Genomic DNA, 23,984 nt, shown 5'->3' on the forward strand with positions numbered 1-23,984 from the left:
CCCAAGAAAAGCCCACAAACACAAGGGTTCATTTTGACATATTTGTATACCAATAAAAGGAACTCTACGCAATTAATCATTAAATCATTTTGTATACTGTGGCTGGTACAAAAATTCTCTTACTACAATTTTGATTCAAATGACATGGTTTGGGCACAACAGACCTAGTTCAAAATCCCAAACAAAATACAGAATACAGAATATTCTTAAGGCAGTTCATATAAAAGGATTGATCACCAATACAGCTAAAACCAGTAACAGTAGCACTTTACCAAAATTTCCAAAATTAAAGAACTCCTAGGTTTTAAACTTACCCTCCAAGCTGCTAGCTCGGCCATTCCGAAATGTTGACATCTTTCCCTTCTGCACTATTATCATTCCCTAAGGCTAAGCATAAGAACATCAGACGGAGTCACGGTAGAGTATCGATCAAAGCAAGTAAATGAAGTCAAAGGTCTCCAAAGGCAGCAGCACAGCTTCATCAGTATGCAGAAGTTTCATATGGGACTTCTTTCTTTGCCAGCACTGTGATGCAGCCATAGATTGAACCTTTCTTTCCCAATAAGGTAATAAACCGGTCAATATCCCTTTTGCTGCTCATATATTTGCATGTACGTTTCAGAGAGGGCAACCATCTGTGGAAGAGTTTCCGAGACATGCAGGTCCTGCATCTCATACCTACAAGCGTAACGAATAACAACAACCGGTGAGTTCAAAGAACAATGCAAATTCAATAATGTTTATCACATGAAATCCTCGAATTTGAAGTTACCATAGCTCTTCTGACTTCCGCTGTACAAATACCCTGTAGGATCCTTCACCTGGCTTGCCATCATGAACAATATTGGCAATCAAATCATACTTTGAACGCAATTTCTGGTTCTCTTTGGGTGTTGGCAAAGGAATGTAATCTTTCAGCTCTAAATTCTTCACTGGAAAATTAACTGAGAAAAGAACAACTCCAGTAAGAAACACAACTAATGATTAATGAAAACATCATACTATACTGTTGGAACTACATCATACTATACTGTTGGAACTGGTTATTTGACGAATTGGAATAGGCCCCTAGAATTTGGTTAAAAATAAATAAAATTTGAACCTAATATTACAGTCAAACTGATTTTATATTCCTACAACTATTTCCGAGTTCTTTAACGTCATTAGTTTATCAGTCACATACAAAGGTAGCATAAAAAGGTTAAAAGGTCTAAAAATGTGAAGTCAAAGGTCCCAATCTTCCCCATGACCTTGCTTGTCATAACAGACAATAACATCCTGTGAAGATGCTGATCAGACAGGAGAAGTCTCTACATTCACTTGATGACCCATGATGCAACTTAAAGTCAAAAGTACAAGACATTTTACTACTTTTGGGATTTCTTACAAGTTATTTCCCTACTTTTGGGTATTAATAAATAAGATTTAATCTACGTAACAAGATACTCTTTAAGGTAACATGATACTCTTAAAAAAGCCCTAACCACGATCGATCGATCCTTCTCGCCGCGTCACTGCTCCGCCTGTCATCACCGCCGGTCGTCACCACTATTCGTCGTCTCTCTCGTCTTCCAGTTCGTGAGAGAAGACATGGCGTTTCGACCGGTCTCTTCGTCCCTTGCTTGATCTCTCCTCTGAATATCGTTCTTCTTTCCGGTAATTGCTCTTGACTTTTTCCTCCTTTGCTTTTGATCTTTGTGATTTCTGAATTCTATGGCGGGTACGGGCACAATTGAGTGTAACTCTACGTGTGTTGGTGATGTTAAGATTGACCTAATTCCTGCTTCTAATCTGCAATCTGCTGAGCTTGGTCTGAATTTACTAAATTCCCCTGGTGGTTCGATGGATAACGTTGGGGTTTCTTCAAGGAACTATTCTAGGGTTGTCAATCCAACTGTTTCCCTGCTTCCAAACCCTATCCTTAATGGCAATCGACTTGATTTTTTGGAGCAGATTACTGTCCCTGTTACTGACTCTTTGAACCCTTGTGCTTCATTTCCCCACCTTGTGAGCCAGGTTGGGGTGGTGTATTGTGGAGGAAATCACCCCAAAACTGGTACTTCATGGAGTTCTGTGGTGGCTAATACTGTGTCTGATGGTGGTGTTGGTTCCAAATCTGTTCCTAGTTCTAATAGGATGAAACTTGAATATATTCCTCCCTCGATTGTTAATGATAGAATTGTGGTATCCCCCTCCGTGGAAGTTGAGGAATTAGGGCATCCTAAGTGGCAAAGATGTATTGTGGGCCACTTTTTGGATAAGAAGTTGGCCTTTACTGCAGTTCAACATATAGCCATGAAGATTTGGGCTAAGTTTGGTATTCGGGAGGTACTTTCAAATGATAAGGGCTTCTTCTTCTTCATGTTTGAGGGGGAGAAGTTCAAACAATTACTGGAATCAGGGCCATGGCATTTTTGGGGTAAACTTCTTATCCTTAAGCTTTGGCACCCCCATCTTAAACTAGAGAAGGAACAGCTTTCGCAAATACCTCTTTGGGTTCATTTCTTTAACGTACCTTTGGAAATGTGGACTGGGCCTGGTCTTAGCCATATAGCTAGTTCTGTTGGACGTCCTTTGTATGCTGATCATTTGACTGAGTCTGGTCGAAGGCTGAGTTTTGCTAAGATCTGCGTGGAAGTTGATTGCTCCTCTCCTCTCCCGGATTCTTTTGATCTAAAGTATGCTAATGGCGATGTAGAGGTGATTCGCATTCAATACCCTTGGAAACCTCAGGTGTGTTCTTTATGTCAGGTATTTGGACATGGGGATGCTCACTGTCCTTTGAAAGTTAAGGAGATGGCAAAGGAAACTAAAAAGGCTACTGGTAAGAATGGCATGGAGGATGCCAATACATGGCAAGTGGTTGGTTCCTTGCGACAAGATACTGTACCTGGTGTGGAACTCCGGTCTCCTGTTTCTCTTCAGGCAGCCATTGCCTCTACTAGTGTTACTGGTGCCGTTAAGCCTGCCTCTATTTCTACTAGGTTTGCCAATGGTATAGCTGTTCCAATCTCTCCAACTAAGAATGCTCCTCCTGTGTTGGATAGTGCTGAGATTGGCAAACAAACTGTTTTTGTGTCCTCAAGGGATAAGGTAATCTCTGTGCCTAGCAAATTTGTTGTTTTGGATGCCATTGGGCTCAATATGGATGTTGGTTCAGTTCCTGAGGCTACTGCTCTACCTGTTGCTACAGGTGATGGATTACCAGATGAGGTAACTGTTGAGTGTGCTATGTTGGATATGGATTTCACTATTGTCCCTCAATCTCCGTCCACTCCCTTTCCAGTTCCTGATGGAAAGAAGGGGGGTGGCAAAGGAGGTGGTAATGTTCCTGCCAAAGGTGGTGGTGGGAAAGGGGGAAGGAAGAACAAGCGTTAAAATTCAGGATAGCTTGTTGGAATATAAGGGGTATTAATAACCCCTTAAAACAAAAAGAGGTTAGATCCCTTATTGATTCACAGCGTTTGAGTCTCTGTGGTGTTTTGGAAGCTAAGGCAAGGAAGGATAATCTTCCTACCATTTGCAACAGAAGTTTTCCTTTCTCTTGGTGTTTTTTGGATAACTCTGGTAATCAAGAGGTTGCTCGAATTATTCTTGGTTGGGACCCTAGTCGTCTGCATGTCTCTTTGATTTTTAGTTCTACTCAATTGATCTGTGTACAAATTACTTGTCTATGCACTCAGCGGATGTTTTATGCTTCAGTTGTTTATGGAGCTAATAATGTAGCTGATAGGAGAATTCTCTGATCTACCATGAGATCTTTGTATTCTGCTATTGGTGATTCCCCTTGGATCCAGATGGGAGACTTTAATGTTGCTCTTAGAAGCTCTGAAAGAGTAGGGGGGTTTGATAGTGCTGCTGCTTCTGAATTTTGTCAATGCCTTTTTGATACAAATATGGAGGAGTTGGTTACTAAGGGATGCTGGTTCGCATGGTCTAATCAGAGAGGTGGTGGTGGTGCTAATATGAGTAGGATAGATAGGGTGGTGGTCAATGGTTGTTGGATGGATTTGTTCCCTGAATCAGAGGCAATAGCTCATGTTTCAGGTATTTCTGATCACTGCTCCTTGTTGGTTACTGTTTTTGAGGAAGCTCGATGTAGAAAGCCTTTTAGATTTTACAATTTCTGGATGAAGAATCATCAGTTTAAGCCTTGGTTTTACACTCTTGGGTCCAACCTCAGTTTGGGTCTGCAATGCTTAGTTTCTCTCTTAAACTCAAAAGATTGAAGCCTGTTTTAAGGAATCTGAATACCCAATGTTTCTCGAATATTTCTGGAAGAGTTATAGAGGCTCGATCCAATATGGAATTACTTCAAGCTCAGTGTTTACTAAATCCAGGGGATGATAGCATTAGGGATTTGGAAAAAGATGCTGTCAGAACATACATGGAATTAAGTGCTGCAGAGGAATCTTTTAAAAAGCAAAAGTCAAGGGTGAATTGGTTGGCTCTTGGTGATAATAATACAAAGTTCTTCCATCATAAAGTTAGTTCTCATAGAGTAAGGAACAAGATTCTTAGCTTGATTACTGCTGATGGAATTCGGTTGGATAAACCTACGGACGTTCAACACGAGATTATCCAATACTTTAAAGGTCTTCTGGGTACAAAATTCATGCAGCGACAGGATGCTAGAGCTTCTTTACAGCAGATTATTAGAAGGAGAATTCCTATCCATATGAAAGAGGACCTAGTGAAGCCAATTCTGATTGATGAGATTCGGGCTGCCCTAAATTCTATTAAAGGGGATAAGGCTCCAGGACCGGATGGGTTTTGTTCAAGTTTTTTCCAGCAGAACTGGGATATAGTAGGGCAGGATTTTGTTGCAGCTATGATGCTCTTCTTTGAGAAAGGGTATATTCTCCGGGAGTGGAACTCTACGGCCTTGACCTTGGTGCCTAAGATTCCAAACCCTTCTATGGCAAAAGATTATAGACCTATTGCTTGTTGCAATGTGGTGTACAAAGTCATAACTAAGATCATTGCTAACCGGATGCAGCAGACTTTACCCTTGGTCATTAGTCAAACCCAATCTGCTTTCCTTAAAGGGAGGAGTATTGTAGATAATGTTCTTCTTATGCATGAATTGATAAGAAATTATCACAGAGATGCAGAGCCCCCTAGATGTGCCATAAAGATAGATATCATGAAAGCTTTTGATTCTGTAGATTGGGATTTTTTGTTAGACACCATGATGGCTATGGGTTTTCCGCATATTTTTGTTGGTTGGATTAGAGCTTGTGTTACAACTCCCATGTTTTCTATAATGATGAATGGTGGGCTGGTGGGGTACTTTCCAGGAGCTAGAGGCCTAAGGCAGGGGGATCCCATCTCCCCCTACCTTTTCTTAATTGTCATGGAAGCTTTTTCCTCTCTGCTGCAGTTTAACATTGAGACTGGTAATTTTAGATTTCATCCGAGATGCCAAGAGTTAGGGATCTCTCATGCCATGTTTGCAGATGATCTAATTGTTTTTTGTGGTGCTCATGAAGAATCTCTGAGAATCATTATGAATACCCTCAAAGAGTTTCATAGCTATTCTGGTTTGCAGCCCAATATGATAAAGAGTGCTTGTTACTTTTCTGGTGTTCCTACTGCTCTTAAGCTATCTCTTATCGATCTAATGGGTATTTCGGAGGGCCATCTCCCTGTAAAGTATTTAGGGGTGCCTTTAATCAGCTCAAGGCTTACCTCTACTGATTGTATTGTCCTTAAAGAAAGAATTTTGGCTCGGATTCAAAGTTGGTCTCAGAAATTTTTATCCTATGGAGGAAGGGCCCAATTGATTCAGTCTGTGCTTTGTAGTATTCATACCTGTTGAAAAATGTATGCATTATAATTTGTGAAAATTTATATGCATCTCTATTAATTATTTTGATGATTAATTCAATGATATTTTTATTCGGCAAATACAAAATTATCGAAAAGTCGATTCCCGAATTAAATATTTTCGTGACCTTGAAATATAGCATAAAGTCTCTTGGATTCATGATTTATATTTACAAAGACTTTATTGAGCTCAATACATGCTTTAACGGTTTATTTAGATGAAATTGTGAGCCACAGGTTGACGAACCGGCTGACAAGCCGGCTGTCTGAACAGAAAGCTGTGACAACCGGACGACCACCCGGATGACCACTCTATCAAACGGCTAGTTTCCAACGGCTAGTTTCCAACGGCTAGTTTCCAACGGCTAGTTTCCAACGGCTAGTTTCAAACGGCTAGTTTCCAACGGCTAGTTCCAACGGCTAGTTTCCAACGGCTAGGAAGCATATGGATGGCTATATAAGGCATCAAGAACTCATTAATGAGAAGATACACAAGCTACAACATTCCATATTATTGCAAGAGCAAATTCTCAAAAGATCAAAGCCAAAAATTCTCATTGTTCTTCCACTTTCATATTATTCTTGAGAGAAAATTTGTACAAGTCGTGAGCGATAATTTTCATACCTTCTTCACATACTTGTATTTCCTAAGTGAGTGTTTGAGTCAAACACTTGAAAGCTTAGAAGACCAAATTCGGGTTGGAATTTGGGTGTTATTGTTTTTGAGAAGTTTTCGGAGAAAATTCTTGCGGTTGTGCTAGCTCCTCGGGAAAGCTAGAGGCATTCGGTTCTTGTAAGCACCCGCAAGACTTACAAGTTGTAATCTTTTAAAGATTAGTCTAACCTTCAAGTAATTGCTTGAGGAGAAGTGGAGTAGGGCCGGACCGTGGACAAATCCGGACCGAACCACTATAAACGGGTTCTATCTCTCTCTCTCTCTATTTTGATTGCATACTTATTGTTTGCATATATTGTTAGAGATAAATTTTTATTGGTAATTATTACTAGCAATCCTATTCACCCCCCCTCTAGGTTGCATAATTTGGGTAACAATTGGTATCAGAGCCTCGGCTCTTGTTTGTAGATTTAACCATCTAAGAGTTAAGATCCATGGCAACCACTAGTAATGTTTCTTGTATCGAAGGTCAATCGTCCAATAGACCTCCCTTGTTCACCGGAGAAAATTACTCTCATTGGAAAAATAGAATGATGATCTTTATTCAATCCACGGATTATGATCTATGGAAAATTATCAAAAATGGTCCCATTATTCCTACTAAGAAAGTTGGAGAAGAGACTATGCCTAAACCAGATTATGAGTGGAGTCATTTGGAAAAGGCTTCAATAGAAAAGAACTATAGAGCTATGAACCTTCTTTTTTGTGCTATTACTCCCAATGAATATGATTGTGTTTCCGCATGTGAATCGGCTAAAGAAATATGGGATAAGTTAGAAATGTCACATGAAGGAGATAGTCAAGTTAAGGAGTCCAAAATTGATATTCTTGTGCATAGCTATGAGCTCTTCAAAATGAAACCGGATGAATCTATATCTCAAATGTTTGCTAGATTTGCTAGTATTACTAACGGTTTAAAAGCTCTTGGAAAGATTTACAGTCAATCCGAAATGACAAGGAAGGTGCTCCGTTCCATGCCAACCAATTGGGACACTACCACCTCCATCATCCTACAATCCAAAGATTTCTCAACATACACGATGGACAAGCTCATGGGATCTCTCATGACGGAGGAAATGCATCACAACCTCAAGGGTGAAAAAGAGAAGAAAGTTAAGGATCTTGCCTTCAAAAGTACAACAAGCAAATCAAAAAGCAAGGAGGATTCAAGCAACGAAAGTGAGGATGATGAAATGGCGCTCATCACAAAAACGTTCAAGAAACTCCTCAAAAATAGAGCATCTCACAAAGGCAGAGGATTTTCAAGAAAAGATGGAGGCAAAGAAGAAAGTAGTAAAAAGGATCCAATCATTTGCTACGAGTGCAAGAAGCCCGGCCACATCAAAAGTGAATGTCCATATGCCAAAAAATATTCAAAGAAGGACAAAAGGAGAGCTATGATGGCCACATGGGACAATAGTGACGATAGTAGCTCCGATGAGGACGATGAGCAACAAGAGGTCGCTAACTTGTGTTTCATGGCCATCGAAGAAAACGAGGTAGATCTCGACTCATCCTATTCCTTTAATGAATTACTTATTGCCTATAAAGAGTTGAAAGTAGAATTTGAAAAGGTTGTTTCTAAAAACAAATTTCTTAAAAAGGTTGCTAAAGATCTTTCACTAGAAATAGATGATTTAATTGAAGAGAAAGATATTTTGGAGGAAGAAAATGAAAGTTTAAGAACCTCTTTGGAAAAAGAAAAAGAGTATTTGAAGGATACTTCCAAAAACGAATCTTTAGAAAAACAAATTGATGATTTAACTAATTCTCTTTCAAAACTCACTAATGGAAAAGAAAGTTTAGACATTCTTCTTGGAAAACAAATGGTTTCTTTTCACAAGGCCGGAATTGGTTATAATCCCACTCAACACAAAAATCTTTTTGGAAAAGATGTTCCTCCTTCTAGCCATTCTAAATTGACATGTCATTATTGTGGTAAAATTGGTCATATTTCTCCTACATGTCCTATGAAAGGATACTCATCTTCTAATGCAAAAAAGGTTTGGGTTCCTAAGAACCGTATCAATGCTAACCTTCAAGGACCCAAGATGATTTGGGTACCAAAAGTCAAGAATTGATGTGCTATTGTAGGTATGCTTCAAAAGTTCTCTCAAGGAAGGAAGTTGGTACCTTGATAGTGGATGTTCAAGACACATGACCGGTGACAAGAGGGCTTTCAATTCTCTTTCGCCTAAAGATGGTGGACATGTCACATTTGGAGACAACAACAAAGGTAAAATCATAGGAATCGGCAATATAGGTAATTCTCCTATTATTGAAGATGTTTTACTTGTTAATGGTTTAAAACACAATCTTCTTAGCATAAGTCAATTATGTGATAGAGGAAATCGTGTTATCTTTGAAAAATCCAAATGTATCATTGAAAATGACAAAAGCAACAAGACACTCTTCGTTGGACAAAGATTTGAAAATGTATATGTTTTTAATCTCAATGATTTAAGTAATTGTGATATAAAATGTTTTTCCGCTTTGAGTGAAAATAGTTGGCTTTGGCATAGGCGCCTAGGACATGCAAGTATGGATGCTATTTCAAAACTCTCTAGAAAAAATTTGGTAAAAGGTCTTCCTAAAATCAAATTTGAAAAAGATAGACTTTGTGGTCCTTGCCAACAAGGAAAACAAACCAAGGTTTCTTTTAAGTCCAAAAATGTTGTCTCAACTACTAGACCTTTGCAATTACTTCATATGGATTTGTTTGGACCAACTCGCTCTCCAAGTCTTTGTGGAAACTATTATTGTCTTGTTGTTGTTGATGATTTCTCTAGATATACATGGGTGATGTTCCTAGCTCATAAGAATGAAGCTTATCCTAATTTCACTAAACTTTGTAGAAGAGTTCAAAATGAAAAAGGATTTGTTATTTCTAACATTCGTACGGATCATGGAAAAGAACTTGACAATTCTTTATATGAAAAGTTTTGTGATGAACATGGTATTGGTCATAACTTTTCCGTACCTCGTACTCCTCAACAAAATGGAGTAGTAGAGAGAAAAAATCGTACTCTGGAAGAAATGGCCCGCACTATGCTTTGTGAAAACTCTTTGCCAAAATATTTTTGGGCGGAAGCCGTTAATACCTCATGCTATATTTTGAATCGAGTTTTAATTAGGCCTATCCTCAAGAAAACTCCTTATGAGCTTTGGAATGGTAGAATACCCAACATTAATTACTTTCATGCCTTCGGTTGTAAATGTTATGTATTAAACAATGGAAAAGATAACTTGGGTAAATTTGATTCAAAATCGGATGAAGGCATCTTTATCGGTTACTCTCTTACTAGCAAAGCATATAGAATTTATAATAAGCGCACTAATCTTGTTGAAGAATCTATTCACGTTTCCTTTGATGAATCTAATCCTTGTGCTACTAAGGATGTTGTTGATAATGATGACTTAGAAATTACACATGAGATTCATGACTTGACAATTCAAGAAAAAGTTGATGGTGATACTCAAGTAGAAAGCTTTCAAATCAAAGAAGATGAAGTTATTAATCAACCTCAAGATGCCATGGGAGACAACCAAGATCTTTCCAAGGATTGGAGATTCGTGCAAAACCATCCAAAGGACTTGATTCTTGGAGAAGTTTCGAAAGGGGTAACCACTCGCTCGTCTCATAGAAATTTTTGTGAAAATCAAGCTTTTGTTTCTCAAATTGAGCCTAAAAACTTTCCGGAAGCTCAAGATGATGAAAATTGGATTTTGGCCATGCAAGATGAGTTAAATCAATTTGAAAGGAATAAAGTTTGGGCATTAGTACCTAAGCCTCTTGATCACACTATTATAGGTACTAAATGGGTTTTTCGTAACAAGCTAGATGAATCCGGAAATATTGTTAGGAATAAAGCTAGACTTGTTGCTCAAGGTTATAATCAAGAAGAAGGTATTGATTTTGAAGAAACTTTTGCACCGGTAGCTAGATTAGAGGCTATTCGCATATTACTTGCCTTTGCATCTTTCAAAAATTTCAAGCTTTATCAAATGGATGTGAAAAGTGCATTTTTGAATGGGTTCATAAATGAAGAAGTTTATGTCAAACAACCTCCCGGCTTTGAAGATCATGTATACCCCGATCATGTTTTTAAACTCTCAAAAGCTTTATATGGTTTGAAGCAAGCACCACGTGCATGGTATGATAGACTTAGTTCATTCTTGCTTGACAATGGCTTTACTCGTGGAAAAATTGATACTACTCTTTTCATTAAAGCCAAAGGTAAAGATATGCTCATTATTCAAATATATGTTGATGATATTGTCTTTGGTGCCACTAATGATAATATGTGCAAAGAGTTTGCTAAGTGTATGCAAGGTGAATTTGAAATGAGTATGATGGGGGAGCTTAACTTCTTCCTCGGACTTCAAATCAAGCAAACTAATGAGGGGATCCTAATCAACCAAGCCAAGTATGCGAAAGAACTTATTAAGAAGTTTGGCATGGAAGGATCAAAGCCAACGAGCACACCAATGAGCACATCAACTAAGCTAGACAAAGATGAGAATGGTAAGGCCGTCAATGAAAAGATGTATCGAGGTATGATCGGCTCATTACTTTATCTCACTGCAAGTAGACCGGATATAATGTTTAGTGTTTGCATGTGTGCTAGATTTCAATCATGTCCTAAAGAATCGCATTTAAAAGCTATTAAACGTATCTTTAAATATGTTGGCGGTTCTCATGACTTAGGATTGTTTTATCCACGTGGAGTTGCATTTGATTTAATTGGTTATTCGGATGCGGATTTTGGAGGTTTCAAAGTTGATCGTAAAAGTACAAGTGGGACTTGCCAATTTCTAGGGCACTCTCTAGTGTCTTGGCATAGCAAGAAACAAAATTCCGTAGCTCTATCTACCGCCGAGGCGGAATATGTAGCGGCCGGAAGTTGTTGTGCCCAAATATTGTGGATCAAACAACAAATGGAGGATTTCAATTTGCAATATGATCATATTCCTATTAAATGTGATAATACCAGTGCAATTAGCTTAACCAAGAATCCGATTCAACATTCTCGAACAAAACATATTGAGATTAGACATCATTTTATAAGAGATCATGTTCAAAAAGGGGATATTGAACTTAACTTTATTAGTACCGACAAGCAATTGGCGGACATTTTCACAAAACCCCTTGGTGAAGAACAATTTTGTTTCATTCGACGAGAACTCGGCATGTCTAATCATTTATGAAAAAGTTGTGTTCTTGATGTCAAAAGTTTTTTTTTTGGATTCAATGTTGAGTTGATTGAATTCGTAAATATCATACTTGATGGAGAGTACAAATGATCTTGATAAAGAAATCACCCTCCAAACATTTTATCATATGTTTCATTTTCCTGTGTTTGGTATGAAGAAAATCAGTTTTATGGTCTTTAATGTTACTCCTCTTAAACGATTTCTGGACTTAACCTGCATTTGTCAGTCGGATGTCCAAGCGGATGTCCAACCGGACAACCGTGAGGTTGAGACTTATTCAAGCTTTTGCGTTGCTAACTCTGATTTATTAAGTCTGTTACACTTAGTTTGTATGAACTTCATGGCTTAGTGCTTAAATTGTCTCTTATATACTTCGCCGATATGAATTTCTTGTCTCTAAGCTTGCAGGGATAATCATTCTCGGTAATACCCCTCGCATTCTTTAAAAAACTCTCTTTTAGGGGGAGCATGTATTAAGGGGACACAACAATAAACACCCGAACACAATTTTCTTCTCCTATTCTTGTCCTAATCGGCGCCACATCCCCTATCCTATCTCTTTCGGCGCCGCATCTCCACCGCCCCTATCCTATCTCTTTCGGCGCCTACCGCATCCCCTATCCTCAATCTCAAATTTCAAACAATTCGGATATCCTCAATCTCAAATTTCAAACAATTCGGCGCAGCATTTCAAACATTTCGGCAATCTCATACTCTATAAATTCAACAACACAATCTCTATCTCCTCATCTATCAATCTCTCCAAATCTCTATCCTTCCAAATCAAGCAATGGCAAACATACCGCAAGCGTTACCGTTTGAGTTTTACGAAAGAGATGCCGAACGAGCAGAGTTCAGGTTGTTTATCCAAACCATTTGGATGCAACTCTTTATCTTCATTCTGCTGTGTGCGTTACTTACCATGAGAATACCACCATGGTTCGGATGGAATGTAAATGTGGATACTCTGTGGTATTGGATTGGCATTATAGCTGCCGTTGTAGCAGCCATTATTCGAGAATACGAAAATCAAGGACGCCAAGCTCTCAATGAACGAAGATAGAGTGCTACAGGGCAAGAGCGGCATGGTGCTGGAACCATGGCCCTATTGTTTTTCTATTTTTAGTTTTTTTTTTATGATGTCACAGGGGGAGAAAAAGCTAAGTTTTAATTGATCTATCTTGCCATTTTGGGCAAATTTAAAAAATTGCTTGCTATGATCTGATGATTATTGCTATTACTCGTTGATCATAGATAACTGCTTTGGTGCATGTATTAAGGGGGAGATTGGCATAACTCCTACTTGAATAAAAACTATCATTTTGTGTCATCATCAAAAAGGGGGAGATTGTTGAAAAATGTATGCATTATAATTTGTGAAAATTTATATGCATCTCTATTAATTATTTTGATGATTAATTCAATGATATTTTTATTCGGCAAATACAAAATTATCGAAAAGTCGATTCCCGAATTAAATATTTTCGTGACCTTGAAATATAGCATAAAGTCTCTTGGATTCATGATTTATATTTACAAAGACTTTATTGAGCTCAATACATGCTTTAACGGTTTATTTAGATGAAATTGTGAGCCACAGGTTGACGAACCGGCTGACAAGCCGGCTGTCTGAACAGAAAGCTGTGACAACCGGACGACCACCCGGATGACCACTCTATCAAACGGCTAGTTTCCAACGGCTAGTTTCCAACGGCTAGTTTCCAACGGCTAGTTTCCAACGGCTAGTTTCAAACGGCTAGTTTCCAACGGCTAGTTCCAACGGCTAGTTTCCAACGGCTAGGAAGCATATGGATGGCTATATAAGGCATCAAGAACTCATTAATGAGAAGATACACAAGCTACAACATTCCATATTATTGCAAGAGCAAATTCTCAAAAGATCAAAGCCAAAAATTCTCATTGTTCTTCCACTTTCATATTATTCTTGAGAGAAAATTTGTACAAGTCGTGAGCGATAATTTTCATACCTTCTTCACATACTTGTATTTCCTAAGTGAGTGTTTGAGTCAAACACTTGAAAGCTTAGAAGACCAAATTCGGGTTGGAATTTGGGTGTTATTGTTTTTGAGAAGTTTTCGGAGAAAATTCTTGCGGTTGTGCTAGCTCCTCGGGAAAGCTAGAGGCATTCGGTTCTTGTAAGCACCCGCAAGACTTACAAGTTGTAATCTTTTAAAGATTAGTCTAACCTTCAAGTAATTGCTTGAGGAGAAGTGGAGTAGGGCCGGACCGTGGACAAATCCGGACCGAACCACTATAAACGGGTTCTATCTCTCTCTCTCTCTATTTTGATTGCATACTTATTGTTTGCATATATTGTTAGAGATAAATTTTTATTGGTAATTATTACTAGCAATCCTATTCACCCCCCCTCTAGGTTGCATAATTTGGGTAACAATACCTACTGGAGCTCTATCTTTATATTGCCTCAAAAAGTTATTACAGAGATTGAGGGAGTGCTGGGGGCTTTCTTATGGTCTGGTCTTGACTTGAAGCATACGGGTGCTAAAGTCAGTTGGATACATCTATGTGTTCCAAAGAATGAAGGTGGGCTGGGGTTTAGGTCCCTTAAAGAATGGAATCAGGCTTCCAATATTAGGCACCTTTGGGCTTTGAGTTTTAAAGCTGATTCGCTATGGGTTAAGTGGGTGCATATGTACATTCTGAAAGGGCATAGTCTCTGGGAAATTCCTATACCAAATGATGCATCATGGGTAATAAGGAAGCTTCTCAAATTAAGGGATATTTGCCAAGGTTGGATCAGGTATTGCATTGGGGATGGGAAAGACACGTTTCTATGGACTGATAATTGGCACCCCCTTGGTGCTTTGTACAAGCAGTTTGGGGATTCCATTGTTACAAATAGGGGCAGGGCTTTGAGGGCTAAAGTATCCTCCATTATTGTTCAGGGGAATTGGCGATGGCCAAGACAGAGGAGTCGAGTTATGATGGAGGTTATGCGTCACACTCCTGCAAATTTTCTTCCTCGTCCATTGACTAAGGATAGAGTAGTATGGACTCTTTCTTCAGATGGCTGTTACTCTGTCAAGACAGCATGGGAGGCCTGCAGACATGGGTGTTCTTTTAAACAATGGCATTTTTTAGTATGGTTTAGCCAGAATGTGCCTTGATGGAGCTTTATTCTTTAGCTTGCAATTTTGGAGCGTCTTTCCACCAAGGATAGAATAGCTAAATGGGGGATATCCATTAATCCAGTATGTGTGCTGTGTACGGCTTGTGAAGAGTCTCATGCCCATTTGTTTTTTGAATGCCAATTTTCTACAATGATCTGGAGCCGTGTTTTGTGTAAAAATAATATTTTCAGAGGGCCTCTTTCTTTGCATCGGGAGCTTATTTGGGCTAGTGCTCAAAGGAAAGGTAAAAGTTTTTGTAGTACTGTATACAAGTTATCTTTGGCAGCTATTTCTTATTTCTTGTGGGGGGAGCGTAACATGCGGATATTTCAGAACAAGAGCAGGGATGTAGATGACCTAGCTGCAGCGATTCTTGATGCGATTAGAGCCAAGCTTTGTTCTTTCAATTCTGTAAAGTTTTCTTGCCTTAATAGGCAAATTTGTGACGATTGGTTACTTAGCTCTAGAGTTTTTCGGATAAATAATGGCTGACTTGTATAGTCTCTTTGCTCATTGTAATGTTGTTCAGGGGGATGCCCCGTTGTTTTTGTAGTTGCCGTGTTTTTTGGTGAAATGAAATTACTTACCAAAAAAAAAAAACCATGATACTCTTACAAGTCATGATCATCCAAAAAATTTCAATAAAATCACCTAAATGTATGAATTGTCAATTCTTCAAACACAGGACAGATAAATTATATGACAATCAAGGACCAGCTCCATCAGAAATTTCACAATCATATTTCAAAATATTTCACTCACCAAGAGTAGGATTTTTCTCCACAAAGAAATTGTTCTTTGTAAACCGCCGCATATGGAGAATCAGATACTGTGGCAGTCGGGTAACACGATATCTCATCCTTGCTATACGAGGACGCACAACTTCAGTAATGGACTCACCATCAAACTTCTTCAGTATGTTGAAGAGTGGAACCTACAACCATACAACTCAAAACAATAAGTTCATATAGATAACTGCAGAAAAATGCACCACACAAACATTTGTACACCTTAAGTCATCTTCTTTTCTGTGACAAAGGACATTTCCGGGAAACTAATGGTGACACTAAGAGGCTCAGTCCATCCCAATAGCAGACAAGGAATTTATACTAGGACTAAATTAAGATTGCTACAATCAGTATAGTAATAGCACGAAATAAATGCGGTACATAACTGAAGCCCGTATTAGACAGAAGAACTACTAATGCTGATAAAATCAAACATAATGCATAGTCAAATTGGATACTTTGAGACACAACAGATTATATGGTAAGGTAATGGAAACAAATAAAGAAACCAAATAACTATTGCGTGTATGTTATGTAGGTATGTGTGCCTTCTTATTTTTTTCCTTCAGCTGGAGGGCATGGCGTTGTATGTCCTAGACGACAGCAAGCTGCACGGCGTTTGCAAGTAATCACTACAGTGGTGTCCATTTTAAAGACATAATTAACCAACAAACCAGTAACTGAAACTCAAGTTCCTCAAGTGCACAGCTACGGAAAATGAATATTCTGTTTTTCCTGAAAGATGTGGGTACAAATGGATAACTGTGAATCTGTGACTGATGTTAAACACCTTAGGGCAGGAACTACTGATAAGCCATTGGTTATTAAAAGATAAGCAAAAATGATATCAAAATCGGAAAACAGACCTGCGGGATAATGTTTTTCTCCATCACATCCTTGAAAAGAGGCGGCGGCGGCAAATCAAGTCCAAGCATTAAGAATGGCATTCTGCTAGTTTCTGTAACAAGACCATTATGCTCAGTTCCACCATCTGCAGCACTGCCATGAATCTCTTTTACAACCTCCAATTCACCCTATTGAGCACGATGCATTTCTCAGGCACAGCTTAATTGAACACATTTTCCAGAAACAGGTATCCCGATGAAAAAAGTATTTGATAAAAGAAGACATTAATAAATGGTAAGGTGGGCCAATACCTGAAAGCACTGGTAAATGATGCTGCTACTTTTCTTTGAATTTCTTAGATCTGCATGTAGTGTATTAAGAAGCCACGACATAAATTCAACTGGGTCAGACTGGGCACCTATTCGAAAACGTTTTTTGCTCGCTTTCATAACTGCCTGAAGAAACTCGTGTGGGCTCACCTGCAGAGACACAGAGTTTGATTTCAAAATGGAGTTTCATGGTCAATGGCCGTAAGGAAATGTGATGTCACCAAGATCAAACCTGTCCCTTGAAGTTCCGGGCATGCCAAATCTTTCTAGTGAGTTCTCCAAAACGATGAACAAGTGGAGATTTGCTGTGTTGATAGTTTGCAGGGATAAGGAAGAAGTTCCTCAAGGGAGTAACTCGCATCAAAGATTGAATTGTGACATTCACAAAATCCGTCTCCTTAATGTTATTTAAGCCCACCTGGAATTGCAAAAATCAAGGAAGCACAGTTACAAACAAAAGCCACAATTTGATGGTCAACTAATTTGTAGACAAGTAAGAAAATTCATGTAAATTATGCATCTGAAATAATAAAAATGACAAGAAGACAGAGCACGAATTGAGGAATTAAGGAAAAACTGAACTAGATACCATTCCAGGAAGGTAATCAGAACCATCAAGAGCCCTAGACCATTGCTTGTTTCTATCAAGGTCTTCAACCTGCTTCTTATTAAACCTGTTAAAATTGTACCACAGTTTTTAGAACAATCAAAAGAGGTTGCTGAGAGTAGTTACTTGATTTAGCATTGACTGGATAACTTGTCAAAACAAAAATATTATACAAATCCCAACATAAAGATGCAGAAAGAAGGAAGAAGCAAAGATGCAAGTTCAAAGAAATATTATGCCATACCTTGGGTTCAAAACGTGTCGAATGTCATCCAAAGATGGGTCATTAATTTCATATCCATCAGGAAGGCAATAAACTTTCTCAGTTCGGAGATTGATATAAACATGGTGCCCGGCTTCAAGGCTATGAGTATATGCATGAGATTTCTGACCTCTTCCTTGGTAATACTTCCCACACACCAAACAAGCATACACATTCAAGTTTGAAAGAGAAACAGAGCAAAATTTCTCAAAATCAAAATCCAAAACCTGCACAAAAATAGACAATTGCAATATAAAGAAACATAGAATAGATGGACTCACTAATCTACAATTGATAATTATCTGAATATAGATTCATGTCCATATACCCACCAATCAAATGGCACCCGTGTATTGGCATAAATTCTTCAATAACATTTTCCTTTCAAAAAAGTGGCAAAGAATTAGGCTCCATCAAAGAGCAGACCAAACCTAACAGCATTGGAAAGCTGATTTTAGTTCTACTAGTGTGAATGGTGGAAGCAGAAAGTGAATGACATCTTGGGTGGTCGCACAACACCCTGGTGATGAGGAATGATGTTATCCTTTTAAAGAATTCTTACTGCACATACTACACTTGTGGTCCACATCCTCTGCTGAAAAGGATATTTGAGGGCGCAATTGCATCATGCAGTTCATAAATCAATACCGTAAGCCTACTTCTCTTGGGAGTTTTTGGGTACTTTCTCTGAATCCATCATACTTCCGAAATCTACTTTGAACCAAAACAAAAACATATTCACTGTGATCTATTTCGATAACTCATGTAAATTCTGAACAGAAACTGATATTGGAAGACTTCCCCAACAATGATCCACCACAAAACCCAAATAAATGACAAGAAAGAGACGAGGAGTAAAACTGAGAAGCAGATAAATAAAGTACCTGGCGATTCACGGTATCGAGATAAGGACAGTCCCTCCTGAGTTCAACTACACGATTTCTCTTCCCTTGACTAAGTCCCTGCTCAGTGTTCCCATCATCATCCTCATCCTCGTCGTCATCTTCACCGCCATCTCTATACCCATTTGGCTCTATCCTTCCATCACCGCTTCCAAACGTACCCCCACCTGCTCCTCTCTGCTCATCTTCCTCCTCGTCCTCATCATCGTCGTCGTAAGTAGCAAGTGGAAGAAGAGCATTATCGAATCCAAGCCGAGGCGGCAAGGGAGAGGGAGAAGAAGACTGCTCGTTAAGCAGCTTCTGCCTCTTCGAGTGTTCCTCCCCTTCCACGCTCTCTTCTTCTTCTCTCTTCGTCTTCATCCTCTGCCAATTCACTGCTCAAATATGTAATTCCAACATTACTACTGCATCAAGCACATAATTTTAGAATACTACCTCATGATTCCAAAAATCAGAACTAGTCAATTCACTCAAATATGTAATTCCAACATTACTACTGCATCAAGCACATAATTTTAGAATCCTACCTCATGATTCCGAAAATTAGAACTAGTCAAGCTCGAAAATCACACAATCATAGACAATGCTAAAGAGATACCAAATTACAATACCTAAATGGGAGTGATTTATGTTAACTTCCAATAGAAAAGCGATGCTAGGGTTTCGATAACAAAACCAGGTTCGATGAAATAGATATGAAATTTACTGCTCCCAATTTCACTGCTCAACTATGTAATACCATCAACTATTGCATCTAGCACGTTCAGAGTCCTACCCCGTGATTTGGAAAATGAAAACTAGACAATCTCAAGAGCAGAACAGTTATAGACAATGCTAAAACGGAAACGAATACAGAAATTGGTGTGATTTATATTGACTTCCAATGGAAAAGCGATTCTAGGGTATCGAAACCAAACAAAGTTCAAGAAATACATACGAAATTCACCGCTCCCAATTCCCTGTTCAAATAAGTAACTCTGTCATCTACTGCATCTGGCACTATAATTTCGGTAGTGTTCTAAATGGGGCACTTGGCGGCAGGTCAGCACCATGATTTCACCCTCGGCGGCTCGTTCGGCGGATTTGGAGATTCGGCAAGGCTTGGCGGCCGACTTGGCGGAGCTTGGTGGCTAGGCGGCTAAGAGAGATTTGGTAGGCCTTGGCGGAGCTAGGCGGCCATCTTGGCGGAGCTTAATTGCCTTAAATATATTAAAAATATATATTTCGAAAAAAAATGCCGAATTGCTCGGCGGTGCCTAGGCGGCCTCTGCACGCTTGGCGGCGGGTCGCCGCTCGAATAACGCCGAGCGCCATTTAGAACACTGAATCTCGGCGCACTACCTCATGATTTGGAAAAGGAAAACTAGTCAATCTCAAAAACAAAACAATTGTGTACTATGCTAAAGCTAAAGGGATACCAATGCATACATTGGAGTGATTTATAGTAGCTTCCAATTGAAAAGCGATTCTAGGGTTTTGAAAACCAAACCAAGTTCAAGAAATACATACGAAATTGGAAATTCACAGCTTCCAATTCCCTGCTCAAAAAAGTAACTCTGTCATCTACTACTGCATCTAGCACTATAATTTCGGTGTCCTACTTCATATTTGGAAAAGGAAAACTAGTCAATCTCAAAAACAGAACAATTATGTACTACGCTAAAGGGGTACCAATGCAGAAATCGGAGTGATATTAACTTCCAATGGAAAAGTGATCCTAGGGTTTCGAAAACCAAACCAAGTTCAACGAAATACGTGCCAAATTCACTGCTCCACCACTCAAATATGTAATTCCGTCATCTACTACTGCATCTAGGGCAACAATTTCAGGCATCCTACCTCAACTAGACAATCCCGAACACAGAACACTTGTATGAACTGCAAAAGGGATTTCAATCCACAAATACACTAATAGGACTGATTTATATTAGCTGCCAAGAGAAAAGCCATCTAGGGTTTCGCAAAACCCAAGCAAATTCATCAAAATGCAGATGAATGGATAGATATAGGCGTATATAAATGCTTGAATGAATGGACAAACCTGTAACTCTGTGGTGTGATTCTGTGAACGGTGGAAAGAGATTAGCTACGAAGATTTGCTTCTCAATGGATCGTCTACTCCACTAGTCCTCTAGACAAGGGCTGTCCACTGGTCGGACTTTTCCGGGGGGTTCGGTTCGGGTAGGTTCCGACCAGATGCAGAAAAAGGATTGGAGCGGTCGGGTTATCTGATTTACAGTCACAAATAAATTAGAGTCCCCAACTGAATGGAAAAGTCACAAATCAGAGTGCCAAATTCCAATGAGACAATGAGTCCCAAATTACGCAATCAGAGTTTCTGATTTCGCACCAAAAGGAACAGTCCCAAGAGCCATATACAATCACAAATCGCAAAAAACACATTCAAAAATTGCATGTACAGTCAACAATCAGTGGCTATTCAGTGCAGAGATAGAGAGAGAGAGAGAGACGTACCACTGTAGAGTAATCTCACAGTCGACCCACAGAGGTCCGGAGTCACCGAGTCGATCGCCGGAGGCTCTGAGAGAGGATGAGGGTGAGTCGGGTGAGAGAGAGGAGTTGGGCGATTAGGGTTCTCAGGTGATCGTCTTATAGATTAGGGTTCTTGGGTGGTCGTCTGATCGATTGAGAGTGCGTCTGCGGGGAGCGGAGTCCCTGCAGTGCCTAAGAAGCACCGCAAATTACAGCTCCTTAAAACGACAGAGTTTTGAGCGTGAGGAAAAACTCCTCTTGGCAAGGAAAAAATTATTCACTGTTTTGGAATCACACCCCTCTACTTTTCTCCACAAGATTTTGTAAAGAAGTCCATGGAAATGCGTCGCTACTCCCTTGACCTTTTTCTGTCAAAATATATTAAGTTTTTAATATATGTGTCCTGTTATTCTTATTGTAATAATATTACTAGATGTTATTCTTATATTGTTCATTACATTACATAAAGTCTTTTTGTCTATAATTTTTAAAGTTTCTCTTGAGTGATGCGGTGCGTCCCTAGTCAATTTCCACGCATTCTAGATTAATTTCTACAATCCATCACATAGTTGGCCTCAAGATTGCTGGCAGGGAGAATCGAACTTTAGACCTTAGAAGTGAGCAAACCCCTAAGTCCAAGTGATCTTGGCATAATTTTTACAGTAAAAGTTTTATCCCATCTACTTAAAAAACTAATTGTTTTGTGTAACCCCCCCCCCCCCCCCCCCCCCCAGCAAAAAAAAAAAAAAAGAACTAATTGACTCATCAATTTTGTGCAAAAAATTCACTCTCTCCATCCCAAATTCTTGGTCATATAGACAGGGCCGGCCCAAGGCTTTTTAGTGCCCAAGGCCTAATAAAAAAAGTGTGCCCTTAGAAAAAAAAAATTTGCACGATTCCCCAAAAGAGGCAACCAATTTGGGACGGAGGGAGTAATACTTAACAATTTTTACAGTAACAATCACAATACGAGAAAGCCAAACCAATATAAATTTTTGCTTACCAAATTAATACTTAAACAGTTTCTAAGTTTTTGCTTACCAAATTAAGAGGAGTAAGGCTCATTCCAAAATATACCCAAATAACAGAAGAGGACAATTTAAAGTAATTGTATCTCTAACAAAATAAAACAGATTTTCATACATGGTCTGACTAGTAAAACATCAAAAGGGTCAAAAAAAATCTCACCTCCTCCTGCGTTCTATCTTCTCCTGTGACTCTCAAAGAGACAAAGATCGCAGCGAAGAAGGCCAATCACCACCTCTCTGACTCGCACCTATCCTGCAAATTGAGAATGAACACATAGAATAAAAGAACAGAAAACATGCGAAAAAGTATATTCATTGAAAGAAACTGAGAATTTACCCATGCCTAGAGCGCAAGGGGAACATAAACTAATTAGAGGCCAAAGGAGAACAATCAAAACAATCTTCTATTAGATTTAGAACAACAAATTGAGCAGACAAAATTCATGAAAGAGAAAAACTCTGTGACCTCTCATTGTTTGGGATTTTCAATTCATCTCAATGTTTTTCTCTTCCCAATCGTTTTCATTCCTAAACTTGCAAGAGCATACAAACTCGAGCGAAATTGAATGGAAAAAATTTACAGAATACTCAACAATCCAAATTAACCCACCTGCCTGTGAGTTAATTGGGATGTTGGAACTCTTATATGGCGATCCATCATTTCATCTCCATTTATCCTTGTGCTTTTCAGCCTTGGGGTACCCATCAGTAATTGCGGGGAGCACCAATGGGGATTCCGTTCTTTGAGGAATGCAGTGGGAAAGGAGAAATTGGCCATGACAGGGAAATTAAACTAGAAGAATCTAAGGGAAAGTGTGAAGGGATACAAATCTACGAACACACATGCATATCTCTTTACACATACTGACCAAGAAAGATGATAGGAAGAGAGATGATGGGATGGAGAGAGAGAGAGAGAGAGAGAGAGAGAGAGAGAGAGAGAGGAGAAGAAGAACGTACCAGTTTGATGGCGTCGAGCGTGATAGTTTCAGGAGCAGCCGAGTAGTGATTCTAGGGCTAGGGCTTGTTGTGACTTGTGAGAGACTGAGACGAGAGATTTGTTTTGTTTGAGTGGAAATTAAATGGACCAATTAGATATTTTATTTACAAAACTGCCACCGAAATTTGTTGGGCCTTCTTCCATTGATGGTCTCCGGCTGGGGCTTTTAGGCTCCGTTCAGTTGTCAGAAAAGTGTAGGAATAGATAGAAAAATCTATTTTTTCATAACTTTTGTAGTGTTTAGTTGTCAGGAAAGTAGTGGAAAAAATGTTCTTAAGTTTTCCTGCAAGATTTTCTTTCTTGCAAAAGTGATCCGGCCAAAACCATAGGATTTTGCGGGAAAATTTTATGCATTGTGGGGCCAAAATAATTGGAGGGCAAGAAAAAAAACGAATGACGCCAATACCAAAAAAAATACGAATTAGATTCTTAGAAAGGCACTTTGAAATTTACGTGAGCAATAACAATTTCGACTACTGTGATGCTTTCTAAGATAATTGTTGTAGAAAAAATTAGTAATTGATTTTTTTTTGAAGTATTTATTTATCTTATTATTAGTTTTCAGTTGTGTTTTGTACTTACTAATCATCAGTTTATCAATGAGTTTTTGTATCGGCAACTAATCAAGCATAGTTATTTAACATTTGTTTATTTAGTTATCATCTACTTATTTTTTAAGCTTCATGTTAAGGCTTTGCATTAGATAAAATATATTTTCCGGTATGTGTTAGTTCTCAAAGTTACTTTTAGCCATGGAAAATAAAGAAGTTTCTCATAAGTGTCTTTTTCCGATAAATGAACCACTAAACTTTAGTTTTTCTGCAAAAAATTTGTCAAATGAACACTCACAGGAAAATA

General features: G+C 38.8%; 1 protein-coding gene across 2 annotated transcripts; it reads right to left on the reverse strand.

The window, feature by feature from the left end:
* Positions 1–47: 47 nt before the first annotated feature.
* On the reverse strand, positions 48–21,763 carry LOC131314327 (uncharacterized). 2 transcript variants are annotated; one of them, XM_058342881.1, is made up of 10 exons: positions 21,081–21,763; positions 18,588–18,979; positions 17,686–17,930; positions 17,424–17,508; positions 17,067–17,252; positions 16,817–16,984; positions 16,526–16,693; positions 15,634–15,805; positions 773–944; positions 48–678 (listed from the first exon to the last, which is right to left on the reverse strand). In XM_058342881.1, the coding sequence occupies exons 2-10, from the start codon at positions 18,963–18,965 to the stop codon at positions 579–581; spliced, it is 1,674 nt and encodes a 557-aa protein (XP_058198864.1). In that variant the 5' UTR covers positions 18,966–18,979; positions 21,081–21,763; the 3' UTR covers positions 48–578. The 2 variants fall into 2 exon arrangements, with proteins under 2 accessions (XP_058198864.1, XP_058198871.1); XM_058342888.1 differs by lacking the exon at positions 21,081–21,763 and adding an exon at positions 20,647–20,805 and having other exon boundaries at positions 18,588–18,968.
* Positions 21,764–23,984: the final 2,221 nt, after the last annotated feature.

This window comes from Rhododendron vialii, chromosome 2a (assembly GCF_030253575.1).
Source record: "Rhododendron vialii isolate Sample 1 chromosome 2a, ASM3025357v1".
NCBI classification, from domain to species: Eukaryota; Viridiplantae; Streptophyta; class Magnoliopsida; order Ericales; family Ericaceae; genus Rhododendron; species Rhododendron vialii.

Coding starts and splice junctions, on each gene's coding strand:
- LOC131314327 (XM_058342881.1), bottom strand. CDS start 18,965: ATGAAGACGAAGAGAGAAGAAGAAGAGAGCGTGGAAGGGGAGGAACAC. Junction 17,253..17,423: donor CTGATTACCTTCCTGGAATG/GTATCTAGTTCA, acceptor TTGCAATTCCAG/GTGGGCTTAAATAACATTAA. Junction 679..772: donor CGGAAGTCAGAAGAGCTATG/GTAACTTCAAAT, acceptor TTACGCTTGTAG/GTATGAGATGCAGGACCTGC.